Raw genomic sequence first — 21216 nt, forward strand, 5'->3', positions numbered from 1 at the left:
AGTGTACGATAAAAAATAACACTTATTTTGAAGAAAACATTTGTTTATAAATTTACTTTTGTTTTGGCTAATTAAAAACAATTCCAAAATTAGATATAAAAATTTCCATCCTAAGTTAATACAGGATTCCTGTTCAGTCATTAAAATGGGAGAAATCTGTAAACCACTTTCCTATTTCATAAAAATATTCCAAGAAAATACTGAGGAATAACCCCAACTAATCTTCCCTGGGAAAATTTTAGGAAGGGTGAAATAAAATATATATAAAACCCAAAGGAGCTTTTGCAAGAGGCAACCTATATATACACATACATACATACATACATACATACATACATACATACATACATACATACATACATAGGTCTTGGCGTATTCGGGTCTTTTCCCGTGTAAGATTGACAATATCTTGGCAACGTTTCGACGAGATCCCACTTGCCATCTTCAGGCTGGTGCCTTCAGCTTCGTGCTTGTGCGAGCAGAGCGTGATCGGAGCTGCCTTCTTTCTATAAATATTGGTGGGGGTGTGTGGAGTGTTGGCTTTGTTGCTGTAAGCGGGTTGGTTGGCTGTGTTGTTACATCTTGATTAGTTGATGGAATTGATGTATGCAGATTAGTTGGCTGTTTCGTAACATCCTGTGTGGCTGAGGTACTAGCTGTGTGCCCATTAGTCTAACTAAAATTCCATTCTAAAACCTCAGCCCCCGAAAGGATCCTGAAAAGAACTGAATTAGTCCTAATCAGAAACGAACTCTACAGGAAAAGATACCTGTACCCGTGAAAATATATGTGTGTGTGTGTGTGTGTGTTTTCTGAGGTTTTCACGAGTGTTAGTATGTAGGTCTCTAGTTATTCGGGTTTTCTCCCGCGTAAAATTGGAGATGTCTTGGCGACGTTTCGACGAAGTCTCATTCGTCATCTTCAGGCTCGGTGCTTCCAGGAGCAATGTGAGATCTCGGCTGTTTCTTCCTTTTAACCGCCAGTGGGGGTTTGAACTGATTGGGTGGGAGCTTGGCTGTGTCCTGATTGGGTGGAGGTGTGTCCTGATTGGGTGGAGGTGTGTTCTGATTGGTTGGGTGTTTGTGTTTCATGTAAGGATAGGAGGGGTTTAAAGAGGCTAATTGTGCATTTGCAGTCTGGCTTCTGGTCCTTGGTCGTGCCTCCTCATCAGTGTGGGTTTTTGTCTGCTTTCTTTGTGGATGTATGGTGGTGATATCCTGTGTGGCTCTTGTGAGTGTGGGCCTGGTGTCATTCATCATGTTAGGGATGAGAGACCATCCAGACAGAACCCAATATTTTTTTTACTGTTGCCTTTTTGTTACATTTGTTATATTTGTGCTGATAAATAAATAAAGGGAGACTAGTATAGATCTATTTCAAGCTATTTAGCTCTCACCAGCTAGCCATACCCTTACTGGGAATCGAGCCTGTGCTGTACTGCCTCTAAGGCAGATGTGTTAACCATTGAGCCACAGAGCTCGACTCCTTATCAGCCAGCCAGGGTGAAAAGTATCTATTTAGATTTTACAACCCCCGGTATGCCCAAATATGGGAGGAAGTTCACTACTTCCATTCTCTGTCCTTCAGCTCGTCACAAGAGACCATCCCGACAGAACCCAATATTTTTTTTACTGTTGCCTTTTTGTTACATTTGTTATATTTGTGCTGATAAATAATATAAATATAAATAATACTATATATATATATATATATATATATATATATATATATATATATATATATATATATATATATATATATATATATATGTTATATTTATGCTGATAAATAAAGGGAGACTAGTATAGATCTATTTCAAGCTATTTTAAGTATAGACTTAAAGTGTATGTATATATATATATATATATATATATATATATATATATATATATATATATATATATATATATATATATATATATATATATATATATATATGGGTTTTTTATGTTTAACAGCTGTTTTAAACATTTCTGTTTTTTATAATAACTAATTGTGATCAAAACTGAAGTCAGACTTTCACACATTGAAGTGTGCACATACTCAAGTGCAGTCACAGTCATATTCCTGATACCAGCAGTTAAATTGATTTCCTGGACAAAAGGGAAAAGGCTCAGGAACCTAGAAAGCTTGAGCACCTAGTCATGGAATAGCCAAGTAGCCTCCCGGTTCCTCCCACCTGATGTCTCTCCTGATTTCCATTCATCGATCCAGGCACTGATTACCAAGTTTCCTGTACAACTATGCTCTCCAGGAGTCTACTGAAAACTGCTTAGTGGGCTATTGGTGGCAGTAACCACTGCTAGATGAGGATGTGGGCTGTTGGCTTCTTGTAAGACAGGTAGAAATAATAGAATGCAGCATCAGTTTCAAATCTTGCTCTTACAAATGGAAATCCCTAAATTTAGATCTACACTGTTCTGCTCAGTACAGATTATTTTGTATGTAGTGTATGTAGTGAGAATATGAAAGTAGAATGTAGTCATATGAATACAGGAACCTGGTTATAGTATGAACCAACTCATTCTGAAATTGTTGCCTTTATTTTTTCATTCAGATATAGCCTGTGAGGTTGAACCTCAGAAATAAATTTCTGCAATTGTCTGTCTGTCTGTCTGTATGTCTGTCTGTCTGTCTGTCTGTCTGTCTGTCTGTCTATCTATCTATCTATCTATCTATCTATCTATCTATCTATCTATCTATCTATCTATCTAATCTATCTTCTTAAAGATGCCCTGTTTCCCCCAAAATAAGACTTAACCAGAAAATAAGTCCTAGCATGATTTTTCAGGATGTTTCTTAATATCAGCCCTACCACCAAAATAAACCCCAGTTAAGATTGTCAGTCAGATGGATGCATTTAGTATTTTCCCAAAAAATAAGACCTAACCAGTAAATAAGCCCTAATGCATCTTTTGGAGCAAAAATTAATATAAGACCCAGTCTTATTTTGGGGAAATACGGTAATCAGTATCATTTCATTGAAGTTTCTCCCTGAGAAAGAATTATTATGTTGACAAAGGCAAGAGATTTGGGATTTATTGTACAAATCAGAAGCAACTTGTACCTATAAATACCGGGAAACTCCTGAATAATATCTGATTCTACATATAGAAGAAAAGAAAGAAAAATAGTCAAAATGCTCTAAAGAATTAAGCTGCTAAGTTAGCTCTATGTTAATTTAAATGTATTGTAAAACTATCATGAATGACACAGCAGGTTTTCTTGTGTCACTTTATATACTTAATAAATAAATGAATGTGTATGCACATATTTATACCCCTTTAATTGATATGTTTAAATTTGCATTGCATTGATCACCACTGATGTACATATTTTTTGTTTCACCAGTTTGCATCAAGCTCTCTCCCAAGAAGCAAATCTTAAGGATCAGTTCAACTCCACACTTATAACATATGAAAAAGCTTTGAAAAATAAAGATGATATTGTCTCCATGCTCTTTCTTCACAATGAGGAGCTGGTCACCCAACTCCAGCAAATGGCAGCAGAGAAAACAAGTGTAGAATTACAATTTCAGCAAACTTCAGATGCTTTGCAGGAGACTACTGAAAAACTTCAAAAGTAAGTATATTGCTGTCATTTACAAAAATGCAATTTGTTAACTAAACAGGCTATTGTGCCTTTTTTCCATGGCATAAAAAACACAATAAAAAGACTTTCTTATAATGCATTAAAGCAATTTAATAGACTTTATAGCAATTTATTTTAAAGTTTTTGGCATTGTATAATCTTCAAAAGTTTGTTTGTAACCAATATAGAATAGTTGCAAAATTTGCAAGGAGGGAGGAAACACACAGACATGACATAAACACGCAGCAAGAGTTTATATTCAATATTTTGTAAAGATAGCTTTACATAGAGATTGGATTAGTTGTTATGGCTAGGGACCAAAACAGTTTCAACACAAGTTTGTGAATATTCTTACACATTCATACCTGACATGAGTTAATTCTGATCCACTTGAAACTGAACATTTGAAGAAGGCGCTATTTGATTCAAGTTTGCACATTGAAACTGTGGGTGAATGAATGAATGGTGAGTCAGTAAATATTTCATTGGAATGACTAATATAGCCAATTTGATCTGTGCCAGTTTGAATTTGGAGGAAATATTCATTGACTGTTTCTTCAATTGTTTGTTTATTTATGGTAAATGTATACTGTATGTTGCCTACTTTTCCAATTCTAAACATCTTTACAACATATGAGTTACACTGATAGAAACACCCATAAAACAAATAACAATTATAATATTTGAACATACTATTCACATTATAAATAGATATATAGCTGTCATCCAACAATCTCAAATAGTCCCTTAGAGGATTGTTTCCAACACCTTCTGAAACATCAAAGTAAAGATACCTATTTAACAAGTTGTGCCAAAGGGAGGGGCTACCACTGGGGAAATCAGTCTCTAATCTCAGGCTTCCTTCTTCCACATTTCTTTTGGGCATCATCAGGAAAATATCTATTTCAGCTTTTGACATAATTAGAAGATGATAATAGAAGATTGTTTAAATTGTAGTGATTGAACCAGTGCAGAAAATCTCTTTCTCCAACTTAAACATTATCCTTTCCAAAACTCTAAAAAGTATATTCGTTTTGTTTGTTTTTGGCGGGTGCCAGGCTTGGCATTACACTGAAGAATGCCCATTGACTTGTCCTTATGAGTTCTACTACCTCTGATCGCTGGGCTTTCTAGGATGCCAGAAGATTGGCACAACTGATTGGCAAGCTTGGCCATCCCTGTAAATAGCTCTGTTATCATTAGTTTTTGAGATATATCCAGCTGGCCCAAGCATGTTAGTAAGGCTTGGCTTCTTCTGAGCAGGGATAAAAAGAATAACCATTAATTTAACCCTTAAGGAATGATGGGCATTTGCTGTTTCTGATTACTGGATTTTATTAGGATGCCAGGAAGGTTGCTGTATTTGGTTGGTAAGATTGGCCTCTTCTGCAAGGGACTCCCCCCCCTCATTATCATCCTCAGTAAGTTGCTAGACAATGCAAGGCACAGTGGCAACTTTCATTTCATCTGGCTAGGTCAGGGCTACAACTTAATGGCAATTTTCCATGTCAATTAGCAAAGGCAGCAAAAACAGCCTGGTACAATGAGATACAGTGCCCAAGAGATAGACAAGGGCATAGAAAAATAAGCTGGTGCAGAAAAAGTCACATTGTATGCTGGCAGTATTCTATTCTCAGAAACAGTAGACTCTTGACCAAATATTACCCTGGCATCCATTCATTCGTTATTGAGCGACAAAATACACCCCTAATCTGTAGAATGTAATAGGAAGATTTAATCCAAGAACTGAGTTGGACAGAGTTGTTACCTAGCGCATTAGCACAATTAAGGCAGGCCATTATTTGCTAATGTCAGGAGTGAATCAGGACTTGATTAGGTCAGAAAAATGAACATAGACCAGAAATTTAAAAATGAGAATAAAATGACTTCAGGGAAAAAAGAATTAGTACAAATACTTTTATCTTCTTATAATAGCTAAATTCCTCATTTTACTAATCTTGTAATATACATGTCTTCAAAGTTGTCATGAATATTTGCTTAACATATATTCCAGTTGAAATATATACGTATTATCTTGTATATTCTCATTGTGTTTATTTAGCTATTCTCAAGTTGTATATTATGTATATGTTACTTGTGAGTATATGTCCATAACTCACTTTCATGCTCCAAAAAAAGAATAAAGATTGAGCGTCTCAGATCCCCCAGTGTTTTAATTTCCCTTTCGCTAAATGAAAATGGCTTTGGATTTTCAGAAGACCAGTGGACAAGTATTAGTCCATCAATCTCTTTATTCCTCTAATAAAGACTGCAATTCCCTTTTAAGACCATCAAATTAATGATTATTGTCAATCTCGTAATAGTGAATTCTGTAGTTTGACAATGCTGAGTGCCAAGTGCTTTTTTTGCCCTTTTCAAATCAGTCTTCTTAACTGGAGTATCATGGGTTCTGGTATTATGGAAGAGAAAGAAAGTGTTCTTCCTATCCAGGTTCTTTAATGCATATCAAAGAGTCATATCCACAATTCTCTACACATCTCTCATGCCTTCTTATCCTTTTGTTTGCCTTTTCCCTAAATCAAAAAGCCTTAAATCTTTTAGCCTAACTTCACAACTGCCCTTATCTCGGACAATTCATCCAAACATTGATTGTTGTTAATGGTTTATGGTTTATGGTTTATTATTTATAGGCCGCCCTTTTCCCTGAGGGGACTCAGGGTGGCTTACAATTTATGGGGAGGGGAATACAAAACAGTAAGACATAAAACAATACATAAGTAAAAATAGAACACAACATTCATTCATCATTCGGGTGGGGACGGATTACAATCTTTATCCCCAGGCCTGACGGGATAGCCAGGTCTTAAGGGCTGTGCGGAAGGTCTGGACGGTGGTGAGGGTACGAATCTCCACGGGGAGATCGTTCCAAAGGGTCGGAGCTACTACTGAAAAGGCTCTCCTCCGCGTAGTTGCCAGTCGACACTGACTGGCGGATGGAACTCGGAGGAGGCCTAATCTGTGTGATCTAATAGGTCGTAAGGAGGTAATTGGCAGGAGGCGGTCTCTCAATGCCCTTTGCTGAATCGTTTCCATTTTACAAAGATATATTCGTGCATTTGTAATACTTTGCAATAACTATTACAAATGAGTTATGTCATATATTTTGATCAAAGCTTTGACATTATGATATTAACTGTTTTATTTTAAATTCCTTTCTTAATATTTCTGGCCCTAAATTATCCATCTTCAAAGCAATCATGTTCAACTGCTCTGTTGAACTCTGAGAACCTATTCCTATTCAGTTGCCATCATTTTAGTTATTTATACGTGAATTTAGGCATTCCTGTCCCGGTTTGCATCACTACTTAGGTGGTATTGCATTCACCATGTTTATGTTCTTTTCCTCTGTTTAAAGAGAGCTTTTTAGACCACTGTCCCTTCTTGTTTTAATCACCTTAAATAAATGGGTAGCATTCACTAGTTTGAGCTACTTACTCCTAACCTGAACAAAAATAGTTTTTATCGGATAGTCCATTTACAGAGCTCCCTTTGCTAATAGTATGTACTACATATTGCTATTCCTTATATTCTTTTTTTAAAATCAGTTTCAATCCAAAGAGGACCCTTTCTTTCTTCATATCCATGAGCAAGGAGCTGCTTGAGAGTCTTTCATTAAGAATATTATCAAAAGCCTTTTGAATATCCAAATAAATGCTGCTGTTAAAACTCCATGTTTTAATATACATCAAGCTCTTCTTGGCTTAGCCCCTAGGATGCTATGAATGCAGTCACTATAAGCAGTTTGTCTAGGTCTTAACAAAAGAAATGGGATTATTAATTGTGGAAAAACATCTTGCTTTCTAACTGCATCCATTCAAAAGCATTTTTATTAGGTAAGGGATAAAACTATTTTATTCTGTTGGGTTCTGGTTGGGTTTTAAATCTGGATTAATTTGTCTTCTGGCTTTGTTCCCTTCTGTTTTAAGTTGTTGGCTTTATTCTTTTTATATGAGAATATTTTGAAATTATGTATTATTCTAAAGGCTTTCTGGGAAGGAAAATATGTGCATAAACATTTTAATAAATAACATAAATGAATTAAATGTGCTGGTGTCATAATGTAATCATACATTATCTCAATAGATATTATGTAGCTTTTCTTTAATCTCACCCACACTCCCATTTCCCTTTAGACTTTGGGATATCACCTAAATGATTTTTAACTTTAGCTTGGGCTTTTCTTGGAAGAATTAATTCAATTTGACATACTTAACTACTTGGGAAAATGTCTACCAGGTCAGTTAATGCTACAGTCAGCTTCCCAGGCCTGTAGCAAAATTAAACAGCTGAGCAAAATCTTTTGACAACAACAACAACAGCATGTCCTTTCTGTTAAAAAAATACAAAACATGGAAATGCTCACTGCTACTTCCCAGCACCCACAGTCACCCATTCTATCTTATAATTCAACCTGCAAACAGATTAAGCAGCTGAGTTTGTGGGAAGTATGTTTACTTTGAGCTAAGAATTCAGTGACACCTCTGAGAGACCCACACAGACGGTCCTACTCAGCAGCAGCAAAACCAAATTAAGAATTCACAATATCTTTGTAATATCAGCCACATCATACAGTCAAGTATTTTGCCATTTAGAAAAAAAACTATGTTTGATAGTCTTCATTAAGAGAGGGAATGACGGGAAGGGAAAGTATGCTTCATTTTTTTGGAAGGAATTAACTGATCCTTGTCTTGAAAGTTTCCTAGCAGGCTGGTGTTTTTTTAGAGTTTCATCGCAACACTCCATAATTGTTCAAAGAAAAGGGGTAACCCTTGCCTGTCACTTGGTTTTCTACATTGTTTATGTGTTCCACTTCCTGTAACCATCCCTAAGACCATAGCAATGGTGATGATTTCACATTTAAATAAGAATTATATGTATGGGCTTTTTCAATGGTAGTGTGTGCTTTGTGTCCATGGTAGAACAATGTTACTCTTACACATATTATGTTTAAGAAAACCTTGCTTCCTTTGTTGCATTTCTCTTGGTGAGAATGATTAGGAACTAAACGGAAGTATTAAAAAACAAAATTCTATGTGTATTTTATATGTGTGATGGCTCTTGGGGAAAAAATACCATTTTGGACAGCTTGCTCTGTGTTAGAATCTTTGTGTCTGGAAAAAAAAGTTACTCTGCCATCTGCACCCAGGAATTGTGTGCATTTCACACCAATATCCAAGACATTCTCCAATGCAGAAGAGATCATTTTCCCCAGAATATCTAAGCAGCATAGTTCAAGAACAAAAATGACTCTCTGAATAACTGCACCACAATGTGAGACAGCGGACTAATCACTTACCCCTATGGGTCGGGGAAAGATATTATGAAGTCCATTTTTCCCCTAACATGACTATGAAAAGAATGTGGCTAAGACTCGGGGGGGGGGGCTTTCTAGATGATAGTGAGCGAAGGAAACCATGAGGAGAAGGGAATTTAGCACATGGGTGTAAGAGTGTCAGCTCCATGGCTTCTGTCTGAGGGGAATGCCTGGATGACTGGAAGAATCGACCTTGGCAATGGAAACACAAAGCTCTTTTCATCAATTCAAGCTTGGAGTCTAAAGCTGCAGATGGTTACCTCCAGCACTGCCTATTCAGGGTGAGGGTTTATAAAACGGCACTTTGCTGAATACTAATGGATCAAAACAAAGATTTAATTACATAAAGATGGCTTGTTCATTTTTAAATCAGGATCCAGGTCAGTGTCTCAGAAAAGAACTGTGTGACTATCTTTTATATTTAGGTCTAAAGTCTGAGGTTTTTAGCTGCAAACATAAACATTAAAGTACAGATTGGTGTCTATAGCGCACAACCGTCTGTTAAATTGGAGACTGCTTCAAAGCTGGACTTGCTAATATTTATACGCTTTCATTTCTTCTTTTGGTCTGGTTAGAACGAGCCTTCCTGAAAATCTGAATGCTTAGAAGGTGTAAATTTAGCTTGTCCCCTCTTTCTTTTTTCAAATTCAGAATGGGCTGGGTTAATAAAATAGTAAGTAGGAACAATACAGTAATGTTCATTTTGAGGTGAGTGTATTTGCTTTATCCAAGCATTTTTTCCTTTTTAAAATTATATTCTGCTCATTTAATAGTTTCAATTAATATTTGTTTTAATACATTATTTTATTAAGAATCTTTTGTTTTTTTTTACTTAAATTTAGTTTTTAAAGCTAGTTTCTCAATAACTAGTTAAAAGAATATTCTGAATGCATCACTGAAGTTTTATTTTTCATATTGAGGTTCTGCCTAGAAATATTTTGATATCATCTTAAGGTAGTAATAGATTTTTGTTTCACAGAATTATGATTTTTAATGAAAAGATCACATTTCCAGATTCCTCCTTCCATTTCCTAATCGATTAACTTTGATGTTGAAAAGACAAAAATTAACTGTATCATAAAATAGAGCATGTATTATGTTGTACAGGTAGTCCTCAACTTACAACCATTCATTTAATGACTTTTTGAAGTTACAACGGCACTGAAAAAGTCACATGATCATTTTTCACACAACTGCTGCAGCATCACCATGGTTACATGATCAAAATTCAGATGCTTGAAATCTGACTAAAATTTATGACAGTTGCAGTGTCCTGGGGTCCTTCTGACAAACAAAGTCAATAGGGAAGCCAGATTCATTTAACAACTGTGGCAAGAAGGATTGTAAAATGGGGTAAAACTCACTTAAGGCATGTCTCACTTAGCAACAGAAATTTTGGGCTCAATTGTTGTCGTAAGTCGAGGACTACCTTAATGGAAGTTTTCAACTTATTTCACTTTGAAACCAATGGATGATTATCAGCCAGTTTGTTGTAGCAGTTGAAGGCATTGGGCTAGAAACCAGGAGACCTGAATTCTAGTTCGGCTTTAGGCATGAAGTCAGCTGGACTGGTCACTCAGTCTCAATCCTAGAAAAAAGGGAGTGGCAAACAGCTTATGAAAATCCTGCCAGTAAAATTACAGGGATTTATCCAGGCAATCATCAGGAGTCAAGCTTAACTTGAAGGAACACAGACAAAGAGAAAAGATGATTAAAGTTGGCTGTAAGGGATTTTGTTTTCTTGTCCCAGTTAACGGGGTTTTTTTTTTCATTCTCTCCGCCTATAATTTCAGTAAGGTGCAAGCAGTATGTTGATGAAAGTTTCATCTCCTTTAGAAACCCTGAGAACATGCAATATAAGAGACTGTATCACTTGTGATTTTTTTTTCATTTCTATATAAGGGCTCTGCAGTATTTGCATTTGAATTTGAAAGAATATGGAGGCACAAATATAGCATCTGTCCACAACTCCTTAAAACAGCTGCTTCTTTTCCAGAATCACTGATGTAATTGCTTTTTGCAGCTGCTGCTTCATCCAGGAAATGACATAGTTGCTTTAAGACTTGCAGACTGGTGCTGTGTTTATGCATGTGCCTTGAAGCACCTGTACAAAATAGTAGCAGAAACTCTACACCTTTCCTCTTCAGCAAACAATGGCACTCAAGTTACCAGTAAGAGAGAAAAAAAACATTTAAAACATATTTTATTAGAAATGTAACTAATTTACCACTATAAATAACCAGGCATCAACTTCCCACTTTATCTGAGAAACCAAGAGCTTATATGTCAATAGTCTTCCTGAATAAAATATCTAAGAAATAAAAGTAATGTGATTGCTCTTTTCAGAGAATTAGAAAGAATGTAGGGTTCTCATCCAAAGTCTGATGCAATACCACATAAGAACACTGACACTGCACAACATAATTGCAATCTTGCAAGATTTGGGCTGATTTTTAATATTTTTTATTTTAGAATTAGTATTTTATTGTGGGATCTCCCAGGTGCTGTTGGGAAGGCCCCATGCCCCATGATTCCCATGCCACACATTAGCACTGGTTTGACAGGTCTAGCTGTTATGATACGCTTCCAAAACTGTAAATGATACAGTAGTTCTCTGTATTTTTAAAAAGCATGTTACATTACACTGCATCACAACCATTCCGTTCTTTTTATACTTCTTCTTTTTATTGAATGAGAAAATCAGCCAAATGAACTAAATACTTGATTTTTTCCTCCATTGGAATGAACATTAACAGTTTGTCCTACATTTTAGTTTATTTGACAAACTTGTCTTTAAACGCAAATAAATTGTTGCATACAATTATTTGAGACAATGATTTTCAAAATTAACTGGGAAGAAGCAGTGACTGTTGGTTTAAATCTTATTTATAACCTATAGATGATAAATGTTCCCACTTGCTTGTTCTTATACATCTAAGGAGATCTTCCTAAGCAAATCACTACAGCATCTAACTCCATCATTCTGCTCCCAAACATATAAAGAATATCTGAAGAATTGTATAAGTCATGCAAACCTTCCTAGAACAGGAACAGAAGGAGTCTGAAAATGAAGAAAGCAGGTTCACAATACACACTATGATGAGAGTCCCTTTAATTGACATATGAATTATGGAATAAGTGAATAAAGGGCACAGGAAAGTCACTAGATTTTATGACAGTGGGTATGCAAACGAGGTCTGCTTTAGGGATTAAGGTTTGTGTAGAATTAAGACTAATACCAATGTATAAAGGAGGTTGTGTGTGATTCAGCTGAGAACTTACAAAGTTTGTTTAGGTATTTAAGATTGATTGCAGACATCACAGTTGTTTTAAACCCTTCAATAATTCCAGTTATTACTTCGTTTGGAACATTCATTTGCAGGGAAGCAGCCGACATGAATGGTATAGTTGGTTTGAAAGAGAATCATCCACATACTTTATCAATTACCATTCAGGTATAATTAAGGCCATATGCAAAGAACCATTTTTAAAAGGAAGTCCAATAGTTTAAAGGCAAAACATAACTACAGAAGATTTTAAGTACTGTCTACTATCATTGTCCCAACACAGAAAATTCTCAGAATACTCATAACAGTGAGCATATTAAAACAAAAGAACTGTACAAATAAGCTGACAAAATATTATTTTGACAAAAACAAACCGATATGTAATAACCTTAAATATTTTATTATTTATAAATATTTTATTAATATTTAATAAAACAAGTTATGAAATTGCCTTGCTGGATTTTAATCTCATATTGTCTAGGGCAGAGGTGTCAAACTCAAGGCCCAGGGCCCAGATCCTGCCCAGATCCTGGGGTTCTTAGATCTGGCCACAGGGACACCCTGAAAACAGTGAGGCATCGGCCCGCCATGCCTCTGGCAGCCAAAACCGGCTCCCGAGCTCTGTTTCCAGCTGCAACATCCTCCTGCAACCCCCTGCCAGTAAAAATGGAGCTCTGTTTTCGCAGGCAGAGGGTTGCAGGAAGCCTTTACAGCTGGAAATGGAGCTCAGGAGCCTGTTTTTGCTGGCAGAGTGTCCGGACTGCCACAGGCACCCCCAACATTGAGCAGGCCTTGCCTACTCTGGCCACTCCCACCCCCCAAGGTCAAACACAACCCTGATACGGCCCTCAATGAAATCGAGTTTGACACCCCTGGTTTAGGGTAACTGAAAATGATTCAAGAAATGGTGATCTAGAGCATGAGTTTCTAATTGGGCAACTTTAAGACTTGTGGACTTCAACTCCCAGAATTCTTACGTCAGTCATGTGCTTTGTTTCCAAGTTGTGGATCCTTGTCTTTTAAGAGGGGTAACAGAAAAAATACTACGTCACTGACACTTACATGTGAAATGTGAAAATTTTGCTAAAACATAGCTGGAAAGGCATTCCAGGGAATTGTTCATTATAACCTCAGTGAATATATTTCTACTCGGGGGGGGGGGGGGGGGTAGAAAAATCTGATGAAAAGGTTGTTCTACATTTGGACATACTAAAAGGCATTGAAGACACTGTTGCTGTAGTTGTTTTTTTTAAAGACCGAGTGTCTTTAAATATCTTGTAATATTTGATATTTACATTGATTGTGACTTGATATGTATTTTATCTAAGCTTTTTTTTTTTGCTTTAGGGAGGGAGGGTTGTTGGGTTGATTATGTTAGGTTAGTTTTATGTTTATTATGTAAACCACCATGAATCATTTGAGTGGTCTGAATAAAAATAAAACTGTAGTGCCATCCAAATAATGCAAATAAGTACATAAAGATATATTCATAAATTGAATATTCTTAAGCCTATGTATTTGCTAGAATGAAGCCATAAAAAGACCAGCTCCAATTTTAGCTGCACTATTGTAGAATTGTAGATAAATCCTGCCAGCAAACTATTTCTATTACATTATTCATGCATAAAATTGGATAAGATTATACCTCAGATGAAAAAGTGCTCAGTTAAGTTTAACAAGAATTGATTAGGAAGACTATCATGTTACAGTGTCTGTTTGTTTGTTTGTGAAATATGTAAGCCCACCTATCTATTCAATGAGACTCTAGGCTGTGAACATGCCATATAAATTATCAGCAAGAATAAAATAAAAATAACTACAAAAACATGGGCTGAGGCACCCTTGTTAAAATACAAAACTCCTACAACATCCATAATGGACCTCCCAAACTAACAGCCTGTCCTGGGGAAAGATCCAGGTCTTCACAGCTTACAGAAAAAAGTTAGAAAATCCAGTAATATTAGATTGTCCTTACATCTGAGGGGAATCTGTTCCATAGGGCAGGAAGGAAGAACTGAAGAACAATCCTTCCACTCCCAACCTTCTCACCTGGCCCAGAACAATTCCATGATTGGTGGTATGATCATAAAAAGCCAGGATGGATACACATTCATCCTGCTGCATTCTAAGCACCCCAGAGATCATCCACAAGCTTGATCAATTCTGCATCAATGTTATTTGCCTGCCTGAACCCACATTACAATTATCCATTAGAATAAAAATGGACAACTTTTGACCCTTCAAGTGTTAGTGAACCCCAAAATCACCATCAGGTCTAAATACAGTGCTTTACTAGGATGATTTTATTACTTTGATGTACAAAAATAATATTTCTAATGTTATGTGATATTTGATTGGAAAATAAGTAAACTACATTTGCATGTTTCTCTTTTAAATCTCCATTGGGTTACAATCAGAATTCTAACAGCCAGAGACCAGAGACCAAAACAAATAGAAACACTCAATAAATATACAATTAAAAATTCTAGAATAAAATAATAAATAACAATTAAAATCTATGATAAAATCCAGTCTGTCAATTGAGTTAGTATATATGAAACTCTGCCACAATGATAGCACAGGTCATTTTTACTGCTACCATCTGTCCAAAGGCTATTATAAGCTTCTTTATATTTGATTTTACTCTATTGCACCTATTTAATATCTCTGGCAGCAGTTACCATAGATACAATGATTTCAATTGCTTTCTGCTCTGTTAAGAGACTTTTTAAAATGTATTTCAAAATTCCACACACCAGTGCACCAGGTAGCCCTTTGCCAAGTTTTCAGTGTTCAGACATGTTTTAAATTCAGCTATATAAGCTACATAGACTCTCCCTCTTTCTGTGTGCAGTACAAAAATAGAAATATTCTGCATCCAATAATAGTTTTGGTGTCAAGTGTTTCTGCATTATATTTGTTTTGCAAAGCTGAATTGTGTGGGGTTTTGTGGAACACTTAAGCTGCTTTAATAAAGTGTGTTTTGCCACCAATAACACTGAGGAAAATAAGAATTTTTTTCCAGCAATCATCTAATTTGCCTTAAAAATGTTCAAGCACCTGTATATATAAACATTGAGTCATCTTTGACCCTTTCCAAGAAATTAATCTTCTTAACAAAGCTATCCATCTTGTTGTGTTTTCTTTCCCTCCATCTGTATTGACTGCAGTTCAGTGTTATTCTTCTCTGTTTTGTTGCCCTTTCACCTCATGCAAGGATAAGGTGAGGCATTTTTAATAATTTCAACTTTATCATTTCTGTTGTATCTTTTCTAGCAATCCAAACAAAAAAGAAACTTGAAATATGTTTTCCTGCTATTTGCTTCTCTGAGACTTCTAGAAGAATTAATTCTAAAAACAAGGATGTACTGGGCTAGCTTACCAGCCAATTGAAGAATTTATTAACAAGGAAGCAACAGAAAATATATGGAACAATTAAATGGGTTAAATTTGGGTGGGGGGAAATTGTACCAAAGTCATTTTTGTTACCATTTTTATTTAGCTTATATGCAAAAATGGATTATTAAAATGCTTAGCCAGAATAAATAGAAATTGGGATTGAATTTGCTTGGAAATCAATAACCTTAGATATGCTGATGATAACTTTTTACAGCATAAAGTGAGAACAAGCGAAGTAATCTCTTGTTGAAGGTAAAAGAAGATAGTGGAAAAGCCAATCTGCGATAAGTATTTGGGGGGGGGGGAGAAAAACCTAATGTTATTTAAATAACACAATCCATGCAATCATTGAAATGAGGGAATAAATGGTGAACTCATCAAATTTGCAGATGACACCAAGCTGGCAGGAATAGCCAATTCTCCAGAAGAGAGGCTTAAGATACAGAAGGATCTTGACAAACGTGAACATTGGGCACTATCTAATAAAATGAAATTCAATGGTGAAAAGAGTAAGGTTCTACATTTAGGAAAGAAAAACAAAATGCACAGGTACAGTATAGGTGGTACCTTGCTCAATAGTAGTAACTGTGAGAGGGATCTTGGAGTCCTAGTGGACAACCATTTAAATATGAGCCAGCAGTGTGCAGCAGCTGCCAAAAAAGCCAACACAGTTCTAGGCATAAAACAGTTCAGGCATAAACAGAGGGATAGAATCAAGATCATGTAAATTGTTAATACCACTTTATAATGCCTTGGTAAGGCCACACTTGGAATACTACATTCAGTTTTGGTCACCACAATGTAGAAAAGATGTGGAGACTCTAGAAAGAAAAGAGCAACAAAGATGATTAGAGGACTGGAGACTAAAACATATGAAGAACAGTTGCAGGAACTGGGTATGTCTAGTTTAATAGAAAGAAGGTCTAGGGGAGTCATGATAGCAGTGTTCCAATATCTCAGGGGTTGCCACAAAGAAGAGGGAGACAAACGATTCTCCAAGGCACCTGAGGGCAGAACAAGAAGCAATGGGTGGAAACTGTTAAAGGGGAAAAGCAACATAGAACTGAGGAAAAATTTCCTGACAGTTAGAACAATTAATCAGTGGAACAGCTTGCCTCCAGAAGTTGTGAATGCCCCAACAGTGGAAGTCTTTAAGATGTTAGCTAGCCATTTGTCTGAAACGGTATAGGGTTTCCTGCCTAAGCAGGGGGTTGGACTAGAAGACCTCCAAGGTCTCTTCCAACTCTGGTATTGTATTGTATTGTATTGTATAGTAACTCAGTATCTGTTACTGAGACGAAAGACCATAAAAAAAATCTAGCAAAATATTAAAATGCAGAGACGACACGGAGACAGAGGTTGCTGGGCTCTACTTCTGGTTTTATCGTCATTAGGACTAAATGAAGAAAAGATTATTCATTTGAATTGTGGTGCTGGAGAAAATTGTTAAGAATATTTGGATCAATAAGAACAAAACATCATTCAATATGACATGAAGTCAAATAAGATTGTTCACTGGGAACACTAATTCAAAACTTAGATATTTCAGAGACACACAGTAAGGGAAAGATCCACTGGAGAAAAGTGCAATGTTTGGAGTTGAATGATAGTTGAGAAAAATAGCCAGATTACTGCATTATTCTTATAATAGTAGAAAAGTAAATGTTGACATAAATTGTGTGGTCAGCTTATTCTCACTTTATTGGGCCACAGCCGCAAAACCAGGCAATGTTGCTGCCTTTACATAATTTATTGTGATGCAGTTTTAGGGCATAATTAATTCTCTAACATTCTTTCATCTCCCACTTTTTTTTTTTCACAAGGAGATTGGTGTCAAAAAATCCAAATCTATTCATTAATCTATTGTCAGATTTTTTCTGTATGTTATTATATACTGTTTTATATAAAGATAGTGTGGTTGATTGTGTCACCATGTTTATTCCTTAGGGTAAAGTTGCAAATTGTGCAAGGATGGATTTTTCTGAATGTTTAGTTTGCTTATGGTTCCTCTCCTATCCGTTGTGCAGTTTCAGTACTATTGGCTAGATTTTCTTCTTGTTATAACTGACAAGGAGAAGAAGAAATGTTGAGAGCTTCATTTGAACATTCTGAATTTATTTTATCCCTATTTATTGGGGGATAGGGAATGTCTAATATACCTTCATAACTAATAGTTGATTAAATTTGTCAAAACCCTTTAATACCTTTTTTCCCTTAATCGTGGTTTGTAGAGATTGTATAGCTTTCTGCTTTCTTCTTCACAAATTTACCATCTCTAGAGTCATTAATACCCCAAATAAGTCTTACTCATTTGTTGAATGCTCATGTGACACGTATGACCAAAGTCCCCCCCCCTTTTTTTTTCAGAGCCAGAATATCTTTCCATGCAGAATTCAAACTATTCATTTTAATCTGCAGGGCTTTTGGTTGCTTAGGGCGCACTAATATATTTACACATTTCGCAAGTAGTGAATGTTTACTAAGTTAACTATATATATATCTGTAGCAGCGTACTTGAGCCTATAGGTGAAAGTTTAGAAACGTGATTTCCAAACTTGACAATTTTAAGAAGTCAAGTTCTATGAGTTGAAATCCTTCCCTCTTAAAGATGCCAAACTTGAAAAACACTGGTTTGGAGGTCCAAACTTCTTCCAGAAGCTCTCTGAATCTATAGATACCATTGCTTCTCTTCTTTTTTCAGTGCAGCAACTTATTAATTCCTGTTGCTACCACATACCATCCAAAGGAGGTACTTCACCTACTATCTTACTCTGATTCCCAACATGTGAAAGGGGTTGAAACAGAATTGTATTCTGTGTGTGGAGCAAGCCATTCCTCTTGTGAATGATGAATAATATTATGACATCTATCAATACCTTAAATAACAATTTAATCAGGTTTAAATACTATGGACACAGAGAAATATTTTCAATGGCCCACTATGATGCTTTGTCCCTTCAGCAGTTACTTAACCCCAAATTTAGGAATCATTTCATAATATTTATTTGAGCTGGACTAGAACCATTGGAGGCACCAGTAATTCTTCATATTTTATTTGTTATGAGTCAGTTTGTGCAATTTCCATGTATTTTATCTCTTTCCTATTTTGAGATCCAACAATCTAAAAGTATTACTAACAAAGCTATAAAATTTCATCTTAATTTGTTTTTTAAAACATACACACACACATATTTCACATTTTAAACAGAATCATTGTGTCAAGTCAAGAAATGAGCAACATAATGAAAATATTACTTTTTAAAAGTTCTATCTGGATGAGTTTTCCAGTTTATGTGAACAATGAAAAGACAAAGCAGGCATGTTCTCATATTTCTTTAAACAATTTTTTTCAGTTGCTATTAAGTACTTGAAGAGGTCAAGAAAGAATAATCCTTCCAGATGTAGTGATTAATCACATTACTGGCTTAAAATATCAAAACAGGGCCTATGGTTATCATGGATTTTCACACTGTATCTAAAGGAAAAAACACAGATGGAGAAAGGAGTAAGAAATTAAGCAAATCCAACATCATTAATGACAACTTGGCATTAGTTATCTAATTATTATTTTACTTTATTTTAGTAAATGTTATACGTATAATATGTTATGATGAGTTTTTTTAAAGCAGTCTAATAAAACAGAAAGTGCTGAATTACAGAAGTAATTTCCAAAGTTTTAAGCCAATGATTAACAGTTTACTCTCTCTTTGAATAATGTAGAAGGTCATTCTGGAATTTTCTAAGGATCGTAGAAATAAAAAGTTATATTGACTCAATGCCCCACATAATCCTTTTACTTGAAGCCATTTCTCTATCCTCACTGATATCACCTAAATCGGCGGTTCTCAGCCTGTGGGTCGGGACCCCTTTGGGGGTCGAATGACCCTTTCACAGGGGTCACCTAAGACCATCGGAAAATTGCAAAATTACAGTTATGAAGTAGCAACGAAAATAATTTTATGGTTGGGGGTCACCACAACATGAGGAACTGTATTAAAGGGTTGTGGTATTGGGAAGGTTGAGAACCACTGACCTAAATAGTTGTATTTGGAAGAAAAAGCCTTTATACTGTAGCCTGTTTCTTGTTCTAAACAACTTTTAATAACATAGTGGACATACAGTATTTGTAATAAGTGATCCTCGTAAACCTGAGTAGCTTTCAGATTCTACATAATCTGGAAATTTTACTTATTATTCATTTCATTTATAGTGGATATCTATATCATCTATATCTATATCTATTTCTATATCTCTGTCTGTCTGCCTGTCTGTCTGTCTATCTATCCATCTATCTATCTACCCACACAGTACATACACATACATACATACATACATACATACATATGTTTATATGTCAGTAACAGACTATACTAAGAATACTCAACAAACAGATTTGTTGTTCCATCATTGTGAAAGATTTTAAAGTAGTCCCAAGTATTGCCATCACAAAGTTAAACGATATAAACTACTAATCCAGTAGAATTTAAACAAGACATGGTGATGTGAAGTTTAGTTTAGAGCCATATAATTTGTTCAGTGCTAAGAAGCATAATAGCCTTTTTTTTTTAAAAAATCCATAATATGTTAAATAGCACAATTAAATTATCTTTTCTAAAGCAGTTTTAACTACTTGAATAATGGCTACGGAAATCAACATATAAGGAGTTAACTTTTACATTATGAAAGAGACAGATGTTCCTGCCAATTAATGTTTACCTAAATTCTTTTTCCCCAGATATAACAAATCCATACTATTTTAGTATTTTTATGTTTTTCATTCCTTTTAGAAATAATTCCATAGCAATACAAAAACTTGGCTTAAAAATGAAATAGAACTGTTAAAATGTTTGAAAAAATATACAAAAAGGCCACTTTGAATATGATAGTAAGATTAAAATCATGACCATTTTTTTAAAATGTGTTTGAATTAATTCTGCCAAATGTCTAGTCTGGACCATAGGATCGGAATATTTATTTGATTGTTTCAAATAAAATAATTTCTATATGAAAATAATTTAATATTTTACAATCCATAAAACCTAGCTGTAGTCAAATTATCTCTGGCAGCAAATTTGTCTGACAAATTTGTGCTTATGTTTTATTTTTATAAATGAATAAAATTTATGATGTTCATTTTAGTCATTTTAAATATATTTAGTGTTACAATGACAGCAATGGAAGATTTATCCTTTGGGTGAATTGAGAAATGATCGTGAAACTTTGATTTCTAAAAATTTATAATTCTTTAGTAAGCTACAGGTTTGTTTATTAGAAAATCAAAATACCTGCTAAAAAAAATGAGTGGAAAAAAAAACACCCAAAACTCAGTTCAGCTAAATCTATTGAGAAGTTTGTAAAATCCTCAAGACTTGGTCTAGGGACTACATGCATTGCAAAGACAAAACAGGAGAGCATGGCATTCCCTTAAGATGCAATAGAATATTTGATCAAAATATCTAGAGACCAGAATATGGCATTATAAGTAATATTCAAATGTTAACCATTTGGTATGTATGAAAAATCATATTCTCCTTGCACATCACTGCAGCACACATCTATGGCTATATATTTTTTTTTGGGGGGGGGGTTCTTTTTGTATGAACG

The 21216-nt window shown here is 35.3% G+C and overlaps 1 protein-coding gene across 3 annotated transcripts in view; it reads left to right on the top strand.

The window, feature by feature from the left end:
• The window catches only part of MIPOL1 (mirror-image polydactyly 1), a 200777-nt gene that overhangs the window by 174216 nt on the left and 5345 nt on the right, over window positions 1–21216 (top strand). For all 3 annotated transcript variants that reach the window (XM_087723788.1, XM_087723786.1, XM_087723792.1), the window contains one exon: window positions 3352–3582. In XM_087723788.1, the coding sequence (XP_087579914.1) occupies window positions 3352–3582 (231 nt within the window). The remainder of the gene's footprint in view (window positions 1–3351; window positions 3583–21216) is intronic.

The sequence above is a fragment of the Thamnophis sirtalis genome, unplaced genomic scaffold (assembly GCF_051295495.1).
Source record: "Thamnophis sirtalis isolate CommonGarterSnake01/CBP01778 unplaced genomic scaffold, rThaSir2_p1.2 scaffold_1, whole genome shotgun sequence".
Classification (NCBI taxonomy): Eukaryota; Metazoa; Chordata; class Lepidosauria; order Squamata; family Natricidae; genus Thamnophis; species Thamnophis sirtalis.